The sequence below is a fragment of the Vipera ursinii genome (genome assembly GCF_947247035.1).
Source record: "Vipera ursinii genome assembly, chromosome: 11".
In the NCBI taxonomy this organism is placed as follows: domain Eukaryota; kingdom Metazoa; phylum Chordata; class Lepidosauria; order Squamata; family Viperidae; genus Vipera; species Vipera ursinii.
In genome coordinates, this window is record NC_139524.1 from 16003677 (window position 1) to 16025025 (window position 21349).

The window sequence follows — 21349 nt, forward strand, 5'->3', positions numbered from 1 at the left end:
AAACTATGTCAGAATCTAGTTATCACTTAGGAACCAAAAGAAAGGCAATACACCTCTAGATGGCACCACAGCCAAGTTTAGAATTTTGTTCCAAAAAACAGTTTATAGAGGGGGGGGGAGGACAAAAAGACCGCCCAGCTGCCTGACGTTTACTTGCCCGAATCTATATGGAGCATCTTGGCCTTCTGTGTGAATCCTTAAGAGCTTCTGTCAGTAGTTTATGTTGAAAGTTTTACTGTTCTGCTTTGGAGATGAAGCAAAGATTTGATGGTGAGGCTTGGATTAAGAGAACACAGCAGACCACGCTTTTCTGATGCTGGAAGCGAAAGTTAAACTTCCCTTAAGCAATTGTAGACTAGTGTCACATAGGCCTGGCTTGTGCAACACACGCACACACACACACACATACAAAAACATTTAAGTATTTAGTTTAATTTTGGTTGCGTTGTGCTACTCCCTGGTCTACTTGAGCAAACCCTGGTCTACTTGAGCAAACCATGGCTTGATGAAGTCAAAAGAGAAATGTTCTAACTTTCATTTATGCGACCTGTTCTTTTAGACATAACCAGAGCTAAAATATAACATAGGAATGAAGGACCCATTTTACCCCCTCAGGCTAAGTTACAGTTCCAGCATGGATAATGTCAGAGAACGCATGAGAAAAAGAGGACAGGATAGTAGTGTTCTAGTATTTGAGGGGCTGCCACAAAGAAGGGGGAGGTCAACTTATTTTCCAAAGCCCCAGAGGGCAGGACAAAAGGCAAGGGAGAGAAACTAATCAAAGAAAGAATCAACCGAGGATAAACTTTCTAACAGTGAGAACAGTTAATCAGTGGAACAGAACTTGCCTTCAGAAGTTGGGGATGCTCCAACACCGAAGACTTTTAAGAAGAGACTAGATAGCCAGTTGTCTGAAATGGCACAGGTAGGGTCTCATGTTTGAGCAGAGGGGTTGGACTAGAAGACCTCCAAGGTCCCTTCCAGTTCTATTCTGACTGATTGAGTTGCAAGACAACATCTGGAAAATAGCACGTCCCGGCCGATAGATTTCAATATTACATATTGCCCAATCTAGCTATTTTTGTCTTGTATGAATGATACTGGTTATACTATTCCAAATTCAGGTTGGGGTTTGTCCCTTTTTAGTGTGGTTATAAATTCAGAAGGAAAAGTGCATCTTTTCTAGGACAGCTACTGCTGCCATGACCTACTTTGACAATGTGGGATGCGTATGCAGAACACACATGCAAGAACTCTATGCAAGCACAGTGTAGGAGGCTGAATTATTTATGGCCAGTCCGTGTTAATGCAGGATTAAAAGAATCTCCTCTATAATTCAAAAGGTTTGCTGGTCCCACACTTGACTTTGGTGCTCCTTGGGGGCCAGTTATGCCTAGGTGAGCAGAACTGCAGAAGATGGCTGGTTTGACAAGAGAGTGGAGTGGGAAGGGCTCAACCAAAATCAATGTGGTGCCAAAACAGGCACCAATGAAGAAGCAGAAAGATCACAGATGCTGAAAAAAAGGAGGGTTGGCAGCAGGAAGGAGATGCTCTAAAAGAGGTGTGTCCAACCGTGGCAACTTTAAGACTTGTGGACTTCAAGACCTGGCAACTTTAAGACTTGGCCCCTTCAAGACCTGTGGACTTCAACTCCCAGAATTCCTGGGGAATTCTGGGAGTTGAAGTCCACAGGTCTTACAGTTGCCAAGGTTGAACACCCCTGTTCTAAAGGGAAGAAAGAGGAGCTTAATGGGAAAGCTTGAGCTTTATATACAAAAGGGACTTTCAGTTAAGATGACTAGATAGCAAGTGATAACTACCTATGCAAGCTGGGTCAATTATTTTTTTACCAACAGTAGGTTGCCTCCTATTTGGGAAAGGACTGAAAGTTACAAGGCGATTGTCAGAACACTCAGATAGCAAAGGGCTGGAGAAATATTCTTCTCAAGGAGAAACCTGCTTATTGGTGTAGATATCAATATGCAAAACAGACCAGTCACACAGTTAAGAAAGAATGTGTGAAAATGTTCAAGAAAAGCAACTCAAAGTTGAACAGACTTCTTCAGCCTTTTATTTACCATAAGGATGGAACAATAGTCTTTGTGTGATATTGGTAGTGATTTCTTTTTTAATGGTTGTCCCTGCTTCTACACATCTGTTGGCTCAACATACTAAACTACCATGGAGTTGGGTTGGGTTTTGTGAGCATAGTGTGCATGACTCAGTCACTCTGACCATAAATGCTTAAGACACAGTGGGTAAACATTAAAAGGTGCTGTCATCTCTTGAGGATTTCTTCTGCTTCCAATGCTTCTTCAAGGTCATGAAACCCTAGATGATGAGATAGAGAACCAGTTCCTTTTTTTGGTATACAGACTTTGGATCACTTCTTCCCATTAAAGAGTTTTGAAGGCTAGCTCAAGCTTTTGGTTCCAACTACTGCCTTAATAACAATGCTTTGCTCTGTCTTCTCTCTTGTTCTTGATCTTGGGGTCAACACTCAAAAATACTAAGAGGAGAAGCAGTTGGAGGCCACCACTTCCAAGAGTTGATTTCATGCCACAGGATCTTCCCTTATGCTTACTGTGTCTTCTTCCCACAAGCTAAGTTACAGGAACAGGTTAGTGACAATAGCCTCTCTACACTGCATGGCTCTGACAAATACAGAAGGACTCTCATCCAAGACTTAGCATATCCTCTGGAGTGGAGGCCACTTTAAACTTAGGGAAACCACCTTCATTTAGAACTTGAGGAAGCCACTCCATGTACCACAGACAGCCTTCAGCCTAGCCTCCAGCTCTTGGTAGGCTCACACACTTGGAGCCAGATGACACGAAAACCCAAATTAACTGTTGTGGTTTACCATGTGGAAATGCAGCTACGACAGATAAAGAGAGCATGAACTATGAAAACATCAAGCAGCCCAAATCAAGCTGAAGAGGGGAGCAGCATTTGAAAACTCAACAGGAGATACATGGCCTCTGAACCCTTCTGTAAGCTTGTGAAGACAGAACTCTTTTGTGGTGTGGTTTTTTTTGACACTAAATTGCGGCTACTATTGAAGTTGGCAGCAGAGTTCTGTTGGGTTTATGTTTCTTCACTATTCTGATTGAATTAATTTTACAAGTCATTTAATGACTAAAGTAGGGGTCGATCTCCCTTGAGCTACTCATGACCTGGTTATGAAGTTACGACGGCTGAATACCATCCCTTGGGTCATGTGATCACAATTTTGGGTGCTTGGCAACTGGCTCACATTTACAGCTCTTTACAGCATCCTATGGTCATGTGACCACAATTTGCGATACTTTTTGGGGGGTGTATGTTCCATTTTCAGCTAGTGCGTCTGATTTCCAGCAAAAAAAAATGCCCATTGAGGAAAATGGATTTAACAATCGCCAACCCGCCCCCCCATTTTAACTTGAAACCTGGTCATGTGATGCCTCGATTTACAACCGCAATGACTTATGGCCATAATTCCAGCCTGAATTCCAGTTGTGACTTGAAGATTACCTGTACTGAGTTTTTAAAGGTAAAGGTAAATGTTCCCCCACACATGCGTGCTAGTCATTTCCAACTCTAGGGGCCGGTGCTCATCTCCGTTTCAAAGCCGAAGAGCCAGCGCTTGTCCCAGGACGTCTCCATGGTCATGTGGCCGGCATGACTAGACGCCAAAGGCACACGGAACGCTGTTACCTTCCCCCCGTAGTGGTCCCTATTTTTCTACTTGCATTTTTACATGCTTTCAAACTGCTAGGTTGGCAGAAGCTGGGACAAGTAACAGGCACTCACTCTGCTACGCGGCACTCGGGATTCGACCCACCAAACTGCCGACCATCTGATCGACAAGCTCAGCGTCCTAATCCACTGAGCCACCACGTCCCTTACTGAGCTTTTATTGGACTGCAAATGGGCAAAAATTAAAATGATTGCGGAAGTCTGTAAATATAATTTTTGTTATATTAATTTTCTTTTGCACATACCGCCTCTTTGTTCTCAGCATTTAGGAAGTGCCTCAAGTATAGCAACAAATCCACTTCTTCCGCAGCCCTGAAAATGCTGGTTGGCTGAGCAATTGTTTCAACTTGACTCAAAGTTATCATTTATTCATCAAACATTGCTTGCTTGGGACGACTACAGCCCAAGTTGCCTGCTTAATGGAGCAGGTGCCTCAATGCAGAATGTGTCCCAGCAGACACAGAGGGAAGGCAATCTATGTTAGATCAGGGCAAAATATTGTGGAAACTAGGAAAGAAACAGCAGGCTGACTTTTAAAAAAAAACAACAACGCATGAAACATGAGAAAAATAGAAGGGGCCAAATAATTACAACCTCAGACCAGAATTGGAAAAAAGGATCATACATCATGTTAAGCCATGTCTTGCAGAGTCCTACATTTTGTTTAAATCTTAGATGATGCTGATGCTGGTTTGTAGAACAGGAGTCTCGCAAGAGCCCTTGGTGAGGGTGTGTGAATTTCTTTCAACCATTTTTCAGGTATACAGGTAAGTCCTTGATGTACAACAGCTCATTTCGTGACCGTTCCAAGTTACAACGGTGCTGGGAAAAGTGACTTAGGACCGTTTTTCAGAGTTATGACCTTTGTGGCATCCCTGTAATCGTTGGATCAAAATTCAGGCAATTGGTTCATACTTACACTTGCTGTGTCCGAAGGTCATGTGACCCCCCCTTTTGTGACTTTCTAGCAAGCAAAGTCAGTGGGGAAGTCAGTCACTTCACAAGCAAATTATTAACTTATCAACTTAACAGCTGAAGCAAGAAAGGTCGTACAACGGGGCAAAAGTCACTTAGTGACTCACTTAAAAGAAATTTTGAACTCAATTGTGGCCGTAAATCAAGGACAACCTGTACTAGGTTGATTAACTCACCCACCCTTGAAATGATTAATCTTTACAGAATTGCAAAGAATTTATCTTTGCCCAATGGAGATAAGATTATGTTCAATACCTGATTTTTTAAAAAAAATTGGTAGGAACAGATGTTAGAGTAATAAGCCTGTGCCTTATCTGACATGAAATATACCAGGAGTTAGATACTGTTGTGGTTTCTCCAATTATGATTTTGTAGATACCATCAACTTGAAATTTGATTATGTGCTCTTTGAGGGACAATGGCTCTTCTCAAAATTTCTTTCCTAATTTTACTGGTAAACGCATTTCATTGATAATTTGAAATTTTGGGTAGGTCTTTAAAACCAGTGCGGTGTAGGAGTTAAGGCTAGGAGTAAGGAAACCAACGTTGAGGTCCACCTTTAGATGGGCGTTTTTGAACCATTCATTGTGTCTGAGCCTAATCTATTTTCTCAGGCAAGTCAAGACTTAGAAAGAGGGGAATCTAAATCAACAAACAACACTCTCTATTTGTAACGTCAACATTTTTCCAAATCTTCTGAGCATTCTCTTTGGCGGAATTGTCATATACAGATTTATAATCTCCATGAGGGCAAATTTTAAAGATTGGTTGAAAATGCACATTCAACTGTAGACCCAACGCAGCCCCTTCTCCCCTCTCATTTTTCCAGGTAAGCTTAACCAGTGTACGCTGTGTCCAAAGAACAAAGAAAACTTCCAGGCAGCAAAGAATCACACACCACCGAGTACAATTCATATATTATCCAGTTTCACATTCTCAAAGGATATAGCAACTTATTCAACAATCTTAATACAAGCGAGACAGCCATGGTTCAATATAATACTTAAAGGACTTCCAAATACCAAGCAATAAAATATCAACAAAAAAAAAATGTTTGTGCAATTTCTCGTTACTATGCCTGACTGAATCAGTTACAGGAAAAAAAGTCTTTCTCTTCAAGCTTTTTTAACTAAACATTAAACTTATCTTACAGATTACAGTTTGTATTTTACTCTTTAATAATTAATTGCACAAAAACCACACAAAATCTTTGCATGATGCATAAATATTTCCTTATTACACATGGTACAAAAATACTCGTACATCTTTGTTCGGTATTCCCATAAGGATTGCTGATTTGGCAAGACTGGATTCTTTCCAATCAGAGGGATGTGGAAGAAAAAGGTGAAATATTTTACAGCTGTTCTATATATAGAAGTTTGACAGAAAAACAATAACAACAACAACAACAACAAAAATCCCCAACGACCCTGACAAACTGGGGAAGGGCAAAATGGATCAGAAACCCAGTGCATTGTACTTTGGAGAAGAAACTTTTTTATTTCAAATTCTAGTCAAGGCTGAACATGGAAAGATGTCCTGGGGGAAGAGGAAGAGAGAGAAGACAAAAGTGTTTTTCAAAAGCCAAGTCTCGACAGAAGCAAAATGGAAAAAAAGGTTTAGTGATCAATAGTTAATCCAAGATCTACTGCTATGGTTACACAAATGCTAGACCCAAAAACGAGTTTTGCACACTCACACACCCACACCAAGTTAAAGTGTTTTAAAGTCATGCCAGAAAACATGCAAAACTGATTTGTCTTTTTTGCTTCCTTCAGCAAAACTGCATACACAAGGTTCGGGATAAGAAAAGTCTGCATATTGCACCGTACACAGCTAGGCCACACTGCGTGCCAGCATCCCAGCTAGGAACACACATGTACATGCCCGCCCGCACCAAGCGGGTGTATCAACAAGGTTGAGTTTCTCCTGAAAGGACTCAAGGTAGCAGGAGGAGAAACTCAGCAACAGGAGGGTGGTGGGGCTTAGCAGATGGAGGGGAGGGGAGAGTCGGGAGAAGGGCAGCCATGACACCAAGGTAGAGACGGAGGAGATGACATCCACAGTTTTGGAGGGGAAATCCATAGCTTCATTCATAAGACGGCCAAGTGAAGTTGGGCACTTTGATGGTGTCCAGGGAAAAGGCCGAGAGAGGAGGCTCCCAAAGGCTCCTTCATCCTTCATTCATCAGTCCATGGAGAGACAAGAGGGGAAAACGTGGGCCTAAAGCAGCTCTTGGGGGGGAAAAAGCAAGAGAATGTGTTATGAAGGCTAACTCCAGATGTCTTTTATCATAGCTCCACCAGCATGCATGGAGGACAGCATCTACCACCAGCTTCCCAGGTCTTTCTTTGTCTTGCCACTGGCTGAAAAGAACCCCACTATAGAAGAACATGTCTGCTCCACCCACATCCAGGACTCCCATAGGCATCACAACTGATACTCACTAAAACTAACAGAACTGACGGGACTTCCATCCTTGTTGACTAGCGTCAGAAGGAGGGTACCAGCGCATCTAGAAGAAAATGATAGAGAGTGATATGGGAGGAGTACGATGGTCAACCAAGAGCAGGCAGAAACACTCCGCCTAGGATACATTTGTTCCCAAGGCTCAATGGTCCTCAAAAAAAACAAACTATCAACTCGTTGCTTATATAGCTTTCATAGTACCAATAGTTCTTTCGGACTGCAGAAGTTCTCCTTGTCCCTCACCCCATGATGAACATCTTCACATCTCAAATGATAGACTAGCTATAAGGAGAACATTTTTAAGGCCTTGAAATCACCTTTGAGGTGATTCCAAAGTTGAAAATGTGGCAGCTGTACCATACTAGGTAAGGGGTGGCAACCTTGGCTCTTTTATGACTCATGGACTTCAACTCCCAGAATTCCTGAGCCAGCTTGGCTGGCTCAGGAATTCTGGGAGTTGAAATCCATGAGTCGTAAGAGCGCCGAGGTTGCCTACCCCTGTACTAGATCATCCACAGTCACTCAAGATTGTCTAGTCTTCTACTCCCAACTCCCCTTATTACACCCAATTCATATTCTATCACCCCTATTATTCCACATGTAGGCTATTCAAGTGCATCGCTTGTCAACTCTTTTTCCTGCTCCTTCTCCTCCTAGCTTTAAGCACGCTGGGCCTAAATCCCACCCATAAGCCCACCTGTAGAGAAATACATTGAGTCCTGCACTTTGTGTAGGGAAAAAAAAGCAGGGTCACCAATGCAACACGCAAGGTTTTAGAGTTTTAAGTGGTCTTTAAGAAGGAACCAATGAATGCGATTTGGTTGGCCTGCCATTTCCATGTCATTTGGGCCAAAGTAAAAGCCGTTCCAGGTAAACTCGGTTTTCCTAGATCAGGGGTAGGCAACCTTGGCTCTTTTATGACTCGTGGACTTCAACTCCCAGAATTCCTGAGCCAGCCACACTGAGGGAAAAGCGAGAGGTTTCCAAGCTGAGCCCTGCTGGCTGAGGAATTCTGGGAGTTGAAGTCCACGAGTCATAAAAGAGCCAAGGTTTCCTTCACCCTGGCCTAGGCCGAGGCCGCTTTATGACTTGTGGACTTCAACTCCTAGAATTCCTGAGCCAGCCACGCTGAGGGAAAAGCGAGAGGTTTCCAAGCTGAGCCCTGCTGGCTCAGGAATTCTGGGAGTTGAAGTCCATGAGTCATAAAAGAGCCAAGGTTGCCTACCCCTGTCCTAGATAGACCAGACAGGAAACAAAACCAGATGAGCTAATCCAACTTCTTCGTAAGGCCACATTAACGGAATCTTGAAAATCTGAAAGTACAAAACTCCCATTGTCTCCTTTACAACTGAGAAACTAGGGTGGGTCTCTTCTGAGTCTCTTTCTCGGCCCATTGTCCAGTTGAGGGCTAAGCTGTCTCTTTATCAGACTGTTCCTTAGCAGCATTTCTTCACCTGTTTCTCAAGGCCTTCTGACATGCTATTCCAGACACAAAGAAAAGGTGATTAAAAAGAAAAGTTCCCGTCTTGTTATCATATCCTTAAATCTCCTGTTCTCCCAATTCTTTGCTCTTCTACATCGCAACTTTGCTACTGTTTGCTTTCAGAGTTATTTTTCCTTGGGTGAACATCTTTCAAACAGCTGTATCTGTCCTTCTTTGCTAATAAATGCCCCCGGTTACAGCTGTTCTTGGTTTTTCCCCTATCCCATAATTATCAGCACATAATCATAGGGCTGATAAGTCTTTGCATTTTTTTAAAAAAAGATTTATGGGCATTTGGGGAGAAAAAATTAACACGTATAAAAGAATGACTACGTTGACCATACTTCCTTTGGCTCCAGTTTTCTTCAGCTCTCTGCTTAAGCCCAGCCAACGTGGTTTGCTCAATAACACAATACCAGCCCAGTCCCACAGCTGCAGGGTCTTTGCAGGCTGCCTATCTGAATGGTTTGCTTCCTTCAGGAAGAACAAAGCATCCCCAACAGGCTGCCTGGACTACGTTCAAAGAAGTCCAAGCTCATTGGTTTCCATCTTTGACTTGTTCCACTGTGTAAGTTTCTCCTAAAGTTCAACCAAAGTCTATCTTGCTGGAACATAAATCCTTTCAATCTAATGGCTCTTTATAGAAGATCTTTGGAGTTTTGGAGTTCATGGTGCTAAGTCTGCTCTTGTCCTTAATTCTATATTTGGGTAGAAAGGGCTGATTAGAACCTATGATTTCTTCCCTCACCCCCCTAAAATTAAAAAGGTGCCTTTTTAAAATAAAGATGAAAAAGGTGCCTTTCTGTAACCAGGGTTATCTAGAGCCAGAGGAATTCGATTCCAACCAAACTGCCCCAAGAAACTAACTCAGCACTAATGTCAATTAGGACATTATTTCAAAATCTCAGTCTATTTTGCAGAATTTGGGAACTCTTTGTTGTTGTTAGCTGCGAAGTTGTGTCCTACCCATCGTGACCACATGGACAACGTTCCTCCAGGCCTTCCTGTCCTCTACCATCTTCTGGAGTCCATTTAAGCTCACGTTGGGAACTCTAGCCCTTGTGAATTACATTGCATTTGCTTCCATTTTTAATTCAGTTCTTACAACACTGTTGTTAGTGTGGACTGGGGTTTAAGGAAATGGCATATCCTCAACATGTTTTTAATAGCTCTTCATAGTTGTTAAAACACAATCCTAAATGAACTTTAGTTTGAGCATGTAACACGTATAGGAACTTTATGACCTCCTATTGCAAACTGCCAGGAAGATTGTAGCCACCCACACTCTAGTTTTTCTTAAAAAAAGGGAGATGTTATTAATCAGTTTGTGATCAGCACTTGGTACTTTTCAAAGCATTTCCAGCAATACTTTTTGGATCCCGAGAAGCAGCTTTTGGTTCAGAAGTCCAGGAATTTTCATAATAATCTGTTTGTATCATTTTTCACATGTTTGCCAATCTCGTTTTCCGATCATCAACAATCTCCCAAAGCTGAGGAGACATCCATTTGATAGCCACCAGCATGTTATGGTTTCACATCGGCTTTTTGGCTCTTTCCTCCCGACTGTGGTTCAAAAGCACTTCCCGGATTCCTAAATCCATCTCCCCCGCACATCTGGAATCAGTTTTGGCCATTCGGCTTCAGCAGCTGAGCGAGAGAAGGGTTAGTCCTGGCCAACCGGTGGGCTGCTCTTGAGTGCTATGGTGGCATTCAAAGGAAGCACCTGGGAAGACAAATGTCTATGGAGATTCTCAGCCCTCCAGGTCAGGGGTAGGTAACCTTGGCTCTTTTATGACTCGTGGACTTCAACTGCCAGAATTCCTGGCTCAGGCTGGCTCAGGAATTCTGGGAGTTGAAGTCCACGAGTCATAAAAGAGCCAAGGTTGCCTACCCATGCTCCAGGTCATGGTTGTCCCAAAGGTGCTTTTTCAAGAGGCATCAGGGACTTTCTTTGTTTCTCCTTGAAGACATTTCGCTTCTCATCCAAGAAGCTTCTTCAGTTCTGACCGAATGGTGGGGAATGGAAGGATTTAGTCATTCTGTCAGAACTGAAGAAGCTTCTTGGAATGAGAAGGGAAACATCTTCAAGGAAAAACAAAGGAAGTCCCTGATGCCTCTTGAAAAAGCACCTTTGGGACAACCATGACCTGGAGCAGGGGTAGGCAACCTTGGCTCTTTTATGACTCGTGGACTTCAACTCCCAGAATTCCTGAGCTAGCTATGGGAGTTGAAGTCCACGAGTCATAAAAGAGCCAAGGTTGCCTACCCCTGACCTGGAGGGCTGAGAATCTCCAGGTCTCTTGAAAAAGCACCTTTGGGACCTGGGAAAACAGAGGCCCTCAAGCAGCGGCCCTGATGCCACGTTCTCCAATGAAGCTTCTCCCCCAACAGTTTCTGAATACATACAATAATTCAACCCACCACACAATACTTTTTAGTCCATTTCTTACCTCTGCGCACAAGTAATCAGTTCTAAAACAAAAAGGACCTTGTTTTAGACACCTGTCTCCAGCCCCCGCCGCAGAAGAGGCATTCCCCCCCCCCTGGTAAAGAGATGATGCCTCCCCTTAAGGTGGACGTTTGCAGTTTTCACTACAGATGTAAAATTCTGCTGCTCAGTCAGGCCACTCTTGGTTTTAAATATTGTCACCGCTAGCCCCTTCCAATCATTACTTATTCCACGGTCCCTTAATGTACACATTGTACCAGATTGTTTACATCGCCTTGTCCGGTATCATCCCATCAAGTCAGAATTTTACTCATTTTGGAAGGGGAGGGGGAGAGAGAGAGAGGGGGAGGGGAAGAGTGTGAAAGGAGGGTTTTTTTCCCCCAAATTCCAGCCAAGGGAGGGGTTTCTCCTTCCCTGGCGGAATTCATAGCGTGACTGATATGTGCCAGTTGACTGGTGTGGAAAAAAATTAAATCCATTGTGTGCTGTTGCTGCTGCTGTTACTACTACTACTACTACAACACCCGCCCTCCCCAGCAGGTGAGTGTGGTGAGTGAAACAAGGTGGTCGGGAGGCTCTCCCACCCCGGACACCACCAGGTGACAGGAAACCTTCATGGGTGGTTCCTCCCCCCCCAGGTAGGTGCTCCGTGGGGAGCCCTCTGGATACAAGAAGTGACATGCTGTGGTGCCCGTATCATATGCGCCAAGTTGGGCTGAGGTGGGTTAGAGAAACGCCTGGTTTTTCACGTTGCTTGGGCTTTGGGTGGGTGAATAGCGTGGAGGCCCATGCATTGGGTTGCTAAGGAACAGATGGGGCAAAAACAAAATAAAGGATAAAGCTTGCGGAAAGTTGAAAAAAGAAAAGAAAGGAAGAACAAAACAACCCAGTGTGCCCCAAATGGCAGAGAGATGTTTTCGTCTTACCAGCCTGTTCCAGACGGGCCCATCCTGAAAGGCCTCTGGGAATGAAGCTGTTCTACAGCTACTCCAACTCTAGCAGGGGTTAGTCAGGACTATGAGGTCCCACCTTTCCAGGGCCAGCTCTGAGCTTCAGGGCTAGCCTGCGTAGGCATCCTGGCTGCAGGTCACTGAAGACATCAAAGGAGGGGTCATTTCAACCAATAGCTGGCCATTGTGGGAGCCCCTCGGGAGGGGGCAAGAGGCTTGTTGCATTGGCAGAGGCCACTGAATGTGACCAGCAGACTCTGCTGTGGAACATTTCTTAGGTGAGGTCAGGGGTGGGGGAACCGGTCCCGAGAGGCAATAGACGTTATGAGTTTTCAAATTCCATAGTTCATGAGAAGAAGGTTCAAGGAATCTCCATCCTTGGAGCTTCTCATCCTGAGGGACCTGTGGACCTTCCTTGCCCAGACACTTCTCAGATCACTGAAACTGGGGTATTTTTTTTTCAATAGAGGAAAAGTATCAGTCGTATAGATGATCTAAATAGCCGAACCGCCCTTGAAGATGCTTGTTTTTCCACCAGCCTGTCGTCCTTCAGATACATCACCTTTCAAGTCTCATTGTCCTTAGCCAGTCTCTTCCCATTCCAAACATCAGGACGCTACCAGGGTCAGGGAAGATTAACCCATTGTGTGCAACCCAGCCACTGGCCGATTCATACATTGTACTGAGTTATAGAAATGGCTTGCTCTAAGCTGATAGTATTTGTGAATGTAGTCACCAAACCTTTTCAGACAAGTTAAGACAAATCATGGCTTAGTGAGTTTAGCCACCGGTTGGTTAAGATTTACTATGGAGCAATTAAAAAAATACAAAATAATTCAAAGATCAGGCTGTCAACCTGTCTATAGATATGACAGCTGGGTCAGATCATAGGTGTGTGATTCCCCCATAAAGCATCACTTCAAGGAAATGGATGGCCAAGAGTTTGCACCCAAGAGTTGTCCATTTAAATTGTCCATTATTAAATTAAATTAAATTAAATTAAATTTTATTTCCTTTAACTCTGACCTATAAAATAAATAACCTCCCCATTCACTCTACCGAGCAGCAATGAAACAGGACTCCTTAATCGATTAAACACGCAGCAGAGGAGTTAAGCAACTCTCCCCGTTACGCTCCTGTCGAAAAATCAAGAAAATGATTCTTCCCTTATTTCATCAAGACACCAAAATTTCAGCCTGCGTGGTGGGTGGAGCTCTGAGCTGCCTGTTGCTTAGTAAGGAGAGTAAAGTAATGTTTAACTCAAAAGACTTTTATGAGTAACACATTCATTTGCTTTAAAGGACAAACCTGCAGACTTCAGCCTGGAAAAACCTTATTTCTAAGTGGAGAGAAGAAAAAAAATTGCAACCCCAAGAGTGAGAAACACAGGACCGGCCGATGGCCTTTAACCGGCATGGCACTGTTTTGAGGCCAAATCTTTTAAATTTTGCATGCTCAGTCCTTTGCAACCATGTTTAGCCAACAGTTGCTATAAACTCTGCACTGTTTCTGCAGAACTGTTCTGCGTTCTCTAAACAGCGGGACAGGGAGATGTAAACATATAAGTGAACATGGAGAGACTTGTCAGAAATGACGCTTGTCCCGCATTCTTTTATTAAAGAAATGGAAGCAAGATCATTCTCCAAACTCTTTTGAAAAAGTGGAACTTTTTTTTTTTACAAAAAAAGCTCCTTTCTCATCTTTTATCTGTGTTTTGTTTTTTTTTTAGATTTTAATCCTAAAACAAGGTTTGTTTGTAATGGCATCCATGTGCTTGTACATACACCCACATGTAGCTTAGGGAGTCTTTTTGAGGTGAAGCTTCTAATAAAAAAAATTTGCAATCAGGAAATGAATGTGGATTTACTAAAATTCCCCTTAAGGGATAACTCTGACTTCATGGAATTAGAGAGAGTGAAAAAAATATACTCTGTAAAAACAGTTATTTATTCCCCCCCTTTGGACATTGTGCATTTTATCTATTTTACCCTGGTTTGTATACATTCTTATGGCTTGGTCACCATGCTAAACTATGTTCTTCCTTCCTTCCTTAAAACATCTGCAGAGCAACGTATCCTTGGTTCCTCTGATGGAGGAGAAAGGAGTAAGACCATACAAGAACAGACTTTCTTGTATTGGCAGCAGAACCAAAATTAACAGTAGTTTAATGGCTTTTGGAGGGAAGAAGTTCAAGCTGACTTCATACCATTCTTTGCCAGATTGAAAGAGGCCTTGTTCTCAACAGGGAGCAACTTGGATCGGACAGTCTCCAGAAATGGAACATGACCGTCTCCTCCTTATTCATCCCTCCAACTGTGGGTCACCTTCCTGACTTCTCTTCCTTTGAACTTGAAAAGGTCAATTCTTTTCACTGCCCCCACAAGAGGTAAACATGCGTTTGACTTTCCCATCAACCGCTCTTTGGAATGGGATCAAAATGCTCATCCTGGTACTGAGTCTGAGAAGTTGAAAGTAGTTCACTTGTGTTTCTCGAGGGGCTGATTCAAGCCCTCCACCCTGCTGGACTGGGGCAATTCGGCTAGTATTCTTTTAGTGTTTGGATCCCTTGAAGAAGGATGTCCAACCTTGGCAACTTTTAAGAGCAGTGGACTTCAATTCCCAGAATTCCCCAGCCAGGATAGCATAGCTGGCTGGGGAATTCTGGGAGTTGAAGTCCACAAGTCTTAAAAGTTGCCAAGGTTGGACATCCCTGCCTTAGAGGTCTGCTTAGTTAATTTCCTCTAACAAAAAAAAAACTGCTTGAGAGGCAGAGGGGAACGGCAGCCCACTGTTTCCCTCAATTTTAAGGCATATTTGGAGGATCGAAGCTTTCTCCCTGAGGATGCAGGCTATTTTGGGTTAAGAGGGGAAGAGTCTCTCGGGTCATCCACTCTCCACCCACTCATCCTGGGAAGAACCATGAGGCAGGAAAGAGTTTTGAAGCAGAAATGTTCTGTCCCTTGCAAGAGGGGGCTTCACACCAAAAGATAAACAACAACATTCAATTGTGAGCTCACCTGGGCGTGAAGAGCAGCGGCGGCAGCTGCAGCAGCTGGATAGGTGAAAGCTGCATGTGGAATGGCCGGGGTTAGCTCTGTGGTGTACAGGGGGTAGGGAGCCCATGCTTCTGGAGATGCTGGAATGAGGGCAGCTCCAGACAGATCATCTAGAAGAGGAGAAGCAGCATCAGGTCAGCTATTCTCCCACTGGGAAGAAAGCCAGCATGGAGCACCTTACAGCACACATGGGGGAAAGGAGGACAGGTAGAGGAAAGACCACCTCAAAGCTGGGGGAGAAAGCTTTTGAGCCTAGCACCATTTCTGAACTGCTCCCTTGGTCTTTTGAGAGCTACAGAAAGTTCAGCCTGTGATGTCACAAGATGGGGGAACCCCCAAAGTATCAACTCTTCTTTTATTTTATTTATTTTATTACATTTATATACCGCCCTTTCCCGAAGGACTTTTTTGGGCGGAATGACGGCATTTGGCAACATCTGGAAATGCGGTGGCTGTCTGCGTGTCAAGGATGGGCTTTTCAAGTGACTCTGAGGCATTGTTTACCTCAAAAGTCCTTTATTAGCCTTATACACTGGCAAGTCTAATAAAATAAAAATAAATAAATAAATAAAATAAATGCTTGCTCGAAGGAAGCTGGAATCTGAAACCTCCGCCCCCTTGCACAATATATTAAAACACAATTCTCCACCTTTCTAATTTTGTCATTAATCATATTCTCCAATTAATTTGAAGAATCAGTTTCCCTTCCGTTACAAAACCCCGCCAAGCTCTTACCTTAATTTCAGATGGCCTTGAGGAACAATCCTCCTCTTCCCCCCTCCCAACTTTAATCCAATCTCTTAAAGCAATACACAAGTTTAACATATGAAATGGCTACTTCTTCATCTCTTGTCAAGCAATAACATTCGATGTTAGCAGCGTTGACATTGCACATGGTCCAATTGATAGAAATGAAAGAATAAGCGATTCACGCAGGCATCGTCAACGGCCCATCCCGGACCCAAATACCCTCTCCCCAATTATGCTCTCCCATCCAGCTTTGCTTAGCACCGCCCTGTAAGACTGGCCCAGCACAAGAAGAGCTGTCCTCTTCTGTTCATAAACCTCCCACCAAGTAGGCTTTTGACATCTCACAACATCAGAAAATGTTTGTGGCCTGGGGGCTACTCTTTAAGAGGTGGTCCTTCTGAACAGCATGAGGATGCCAGGTGAGAATGACCAGCTAAGGTCAGATTTCCAGGGCTTACTTTGTGTTTGAATTAACACTACTCTGTCACCAATTTCCAGCAATTGTGTTCCAAGGAAGCTCTAGTAGCCAGAAGCCACATTCAAAGAATTGGAGAATACCAGGGTAGCCACATCCAAGGGGATCGGGAAAGAGCATGCAACTCAAGGACTCAAGAGTCCTCCCATTTGCACCAACTTTGGAAACTGAATTTAGGGTTTTCTCATGCATGTGGAAAAAATAATGCAAAAAACATCACTGCTGGGACCCAAAGGTACTTTTCCAAAGGCAACTAGAGTTTGTTTTGTTTTTTTACTTAAAAATGTTTCGCTTCTCATCCAAGAAGTTTCTTTGGTTCTTAGTGAGTGGTCAGATCTTAGGAAGAACTATAGAAGCTTCTTGGATGAGAAGCGAAACGTTTTTTAGGGGGGGGGGAGAAACACCAAGAAAGTCCAGTCGCTTTTTAAAAAAGCACCTTTGGGACAGCCACGACTAGGATGACTGACAATCTCCACAGACATCACAGGGGGACACACTAGGAATGTGCACACTGACACCTTCACATGCCTTCCCAGAGACCCCCAACCCCAATCCCCTCTTCTTGTTCATTGACTTTCCCCTCTTGCTAACTCACAAGGATCTCGTGCAATGAAGTGTGCGCCTAGGGCAGGGTGGAGGTTGGTGGGGTTTGGTGTGGCCATCAGCTTGCTCTTTGCCATCTTGGTGTTGGCCTTGGCAAACTCTAACCGCAGCGTCTGGGGATTCTCTGGGTCGAAGCGGATCCCCTGCAGCAGAAGGACAGGAGGAAAGGGTTACAAGAGGGGGAAGAAATTGCATTTGCTTAGCGCTCTCTCTCTCTCTCTCTCTCTCTCTCTCTCTCTGTCTACCTATCTATCTATCTACCTATCTATATACATATACATATACATATATATACATATGTGTGTGTGTGTATATATATATTATATATATATATATATATATATATATATATATATATATACACACACACACACACACACACACACACACACACACACATACATGAGCAACATGCAACAACACAGCCAACCAACCCGCTTTCAGCAACAAAGCCAGCACCCCCCCACTCCCCCACCAATATTTATAGAGAGACGGCAGCTCCAATCACGCTTTGCTCGCACAAACACAAAGACGAACACACAAGCCTGAAGATGACGAGTGGGACCTCGTCGAAACGTCGCCAAGACACCCTCAATCTTACATGAGAAAAGACCCAAATATGCCAAGACCTACCTACCTACATACATATATATAAATAATCTATCTCTATCTATAATTTTCTCTCTCTCTCTCCATCTCTCTCTCTCTATATCCAATTGTCATCTATCTATATCTAATCTATCTATAATTATCATCTATCTATCTATCTATCTATCTATCTATCTATCTATCTATACACACACACATGTGTGAGTGATTAATGGAATAACAGTGCAACTGATTAAGAAAACAGCAACAGTATTGTGCTTGTAAAGCATGGATGAAATTAGAATTGCTCAGAAATCATTTTTCTCACACTTTTTTGTCTTAAAACCCTATTAAGGCTCTGGACACCTATTCTGTACTTTAAATCTAACACCCCACTCCAAAAAAAAGCAAAAATTCAGACCCAACCACTTGCATGTGCCTGCTGTGGTCAAAATATTCAAATTATATGGGGCTCACCCCCACACACACCTCCCACACTGTGTGCCAATTTCAATTTAGGGACATCAATATGCTTATGGAGAAGCAACCTTGCCTTCCGGGTGCAGGCCAATAAAGATTTATTATTTATTAAATCTGTTTGCCACTCATCTTGAACACTCCTCCCCTTGTTTCATCAGTTTAATAATATTCACGTGAAAAGCTGCAGTGTGTTTGACTGGAGGTACAATCTCAGAGGTGATTTATTATCACCGCTGCAACAAATTCCACGTTAACTGAAGATTGTCTTCCTTTTCCTCTGATGCAGTGTTTCTCAACCTTGGTAGCTTTCAGATGTGTGGACCTCAACTCCCAGAATTACCCATGGCTTTCTGGAGCATGGCATGACATGGCTGGTTAGAGAATTAGGGAAGTTGGTCCATATATCTTAAAGCCACCAGAGATGAGAAACACTGCTGTAACAGATGTTGACTTACTGGAATCATTTCGAACGCGGCTTTGCCAACTTTTTAGTTTAGGAGTCAATGAAAATGTTTAGTATAATCTTCCCATTTACTCCTCTCTGACATTGGTAGTCAGTGTGTGTGGTTCTACAGGGGTAGGCAACCTTGGCTCTTTGATGACTCGTGGACGTCAACCCCCAGAATTCTGGGAGTTGAAGTCCACGAGTCTTCGAAGAGCCAAGGTTGCCTACCCCTGTTCTACTCACTTGGCCCTTATCCGCTCTACTGTCCTGTGTTTATGACACACATCCATTGAGTAGTAGGGAAAAGACATCTCCTCTGTCAGTCGGAGCGACTAAGAAATGAGCAGAAAAGAATATGGTAGTTTTGCCCTCTATGTCGAACTGGGGCCATCGCCCTAGGTAGGAGCTGAGCAATTAGCAAAGTTCAGAAGTTTCATGAGCACTGATGCAACGTGTATTAATACTCACATTCAAAGCATTCTTTGCAGCTTCTGCACCAGAACGATTGTCGAAAGTAACAAAGCCTACTGGCTGGAAAGACAAATACTTTGAGCTACATGCACGTACATAATCCTGATTGCAGAGACAGAACTCAAAGGGGAGTGGAGAAAGATCTCGTATGAAGCCCACCAAGAGTACATCTACAGGGTACTTATAGAGTCTTCATTCATCTCTGGAAAAGCCATCAGACAGGCAGCCTGCTAAAAAAATCTGGAGCCCAGATATATTTCTTCGTTTCCAACGTGTTTCCATCTCAGCCAGGTGCTATTCCTTACAGCCACCACCCCACGCAGGGGAAACAGCCTTTAACCTGTGGCCCAACTGGTTAAGGATGAAGCACCATCATTTGTATGGGTAGCTTTTCCCAGACAGGATCCTCCAGATCAGATATTATTGGAGTGCAACAACACATCTGGGGGGCACGGAGTTGGCCAAGCCAACTAGAACAACACTACGTGATCTTCACCAGATCTGGTGCCAAAAAGAAGCCCAGGTAGATGGGCTATTTCGCTGGCAAGTAGAACATCTCCTCTAAGGATGGGTCTCTCACTGCAGAGGGGCTGATCTAGGACACTGTTGCCCAAGCTTGGCAATTTCCAGATGTGTAGACTTCAACTCCCAAAATTCCACAGCCAGCACAGCCATTGATGAGAATTCTGGGAGTTGAAGTCTACTGATCTGGAGGTGGCCAAGGCCTGGAAGCACTAGCCTAGTTGGCCAGCCTTTGGACAGGTGCTTTGAACTGCTTAATTGAAGCATCAGCTATAATCCTGCAAGGTTCCTTGCCCTTTCCCCTTAGGACAGAGGTGTCCAACGGCCGGCCCGTGGGCTATGCATCATAGCAAAACCGTGCCCAACCCATTGCCAATGGCAAAAAAGTCGCGGCATGTCACGTGACATGGCGAGTTTGACACCCCTGCCTTAGGAGCTGAACTGGTCCTTGATTTAAGCTGCACTGAGTGGCTGCCAGAACAGGAGTTAAGGAGAGGCATTACCTGTTTGGATGTTAGTTTGATCAGGGATCCTTCGTAACCCTAGAGAGAGGAATCAGTAAATTAATTATCAGTTGCCTTGAAAAAGGAAGATTTAAAAAAAACACAGCAAGGTCGTTTTTGAGTAGCACACGTTTCCAGTGGATCTAAAGAACAAGTTAAACTAAAATGCAGCTACTACTCTGACCATATTCCCCCCACACACACACACACACTTGTCAACTATTGTGCTTTGCTAGTTGTAATGCAACTGTGGAGTTCTTGGTGTTCTCTGAGCTTGGTTGTTTTCTTGCAGACGTTTCATTACCCAGCTAGGTAACATCATCAAACGTCTGCAAGACAGCAACCAAACTCACAGAGCACCAAGGACTCCACCATTCAGCCTGAACTCCACGTATTTCCTTCTACTGTAATACAAATTTCAGGCAAAATTCCCTGTCAAGAGACAAAATATTGCTTAATCAATACACTAAAGTATGTAGAGTCAGTAGGAAGTGGCCGCTTCCTACTGAATCACAGCAGGGGGTGCATTTGGTTCTGCATCAGTTACGCCAGAGATGGAAAGCAAGCATCTCCAGATATTGCAAACTAGAACTCCCAAATATGTCTTGTTGCTCTGCTGTGGTCTCCGGGCGTCATACGAGTTGTGGTTCAGAAAAGTCTGGAGGCTGTCCCGGGATTCCAGCAGACTATGGAACCAGGGTATGTTGGGGGGGGGGGGCTTTCTCTTTTCTTACATAAGATTAATGTATATCTGGGACTTTAGTAAGCAAAGCAACGGGGCTGATCCAACAGCAAGGATGTGACTCAAGACAGGAGAACTGAGCTTTGTGGAAACCTTCTTGCTGATGTCTTAAGAGTCAGCTTGGAGCCTTCGATACAGCTAACCCTTGACTTACAAGCATTTGAAGGCACTGGAAAAAATGACTCGTGACCCTTTTTCACACTTACGACCATTTCAGCATCCCCCATTGGTCACGGGATGAAAATTCGGACGCTTGGCAACTGGCTCCTATTTATGACGGTTGCAGTGTCCCAGGGTCACTTGATCCCCCCCTTTTGCTGCCTTCTGACAAGCAAAGGTCAGTGGGGAAGCCAGGTATACCTAACAACCACGTCACCCAGTTAACAACCGCAGTGATTCACTGAACCACTTGTCGCAAGAAAGGTTGCAAAATGGGGCAAAACTCCCTGAATGACTCTCTTGCTGACTGTACCTTCCCACCAGAGTGGTACCTATTAATCTACTCGCATTTGCATGCTTTCAAACTGCTAGGTTGGCAGGAGCTGGGGCAAGTAACAGGAGGAAACCCCGTTGTGTAGCACTTGAGTCTTGAACCTGGGCTGTCAGATCTCCAAGTGACAAGCTCAGTTTCTTTAACTGCTGAGCCACCA

General features: G+C 43.8%; 1 protein-coding gene across 1 annotated transcript in view; it reads right to left on the minus strand.

Annotated features, from left to right (window-relative positions):
• Positions 1–5601: 5601 nt before the first annotated feature.
• The window catches only part of RBPMS2 (RNA binding protein, mRNA processing factor 2), a 31135-nt gene continuing 15387 nt past the window's right edge, over positions 5602–21349 (minus strand). The window contains exons 3-8 of the mRNA XM_083371433.1: positions 19958–19996; positions 18930–18992; positions 16941–17091; positions 15082–15230; positions 7161–7228; positions 5602–6947 (exon numbers count right to left, since the gene is read on the minus strand). Coding sequence (XP_083227559.1) covers positions 7166–7228; positions 15082–15230; positions 16941–17091; positions 18930–18992; positions 19958–19996 — 465 coding nt within the window. The 3' untranslated portion in view covers positions 5602–6947; positions 7161–7165. The remainder of the gene's footprint in view (positions 6948–7160; positions 7229–15081; positions 15231–16940; positions 17092–18929; positions 18993–19957; positions 19997–21349) is intronic.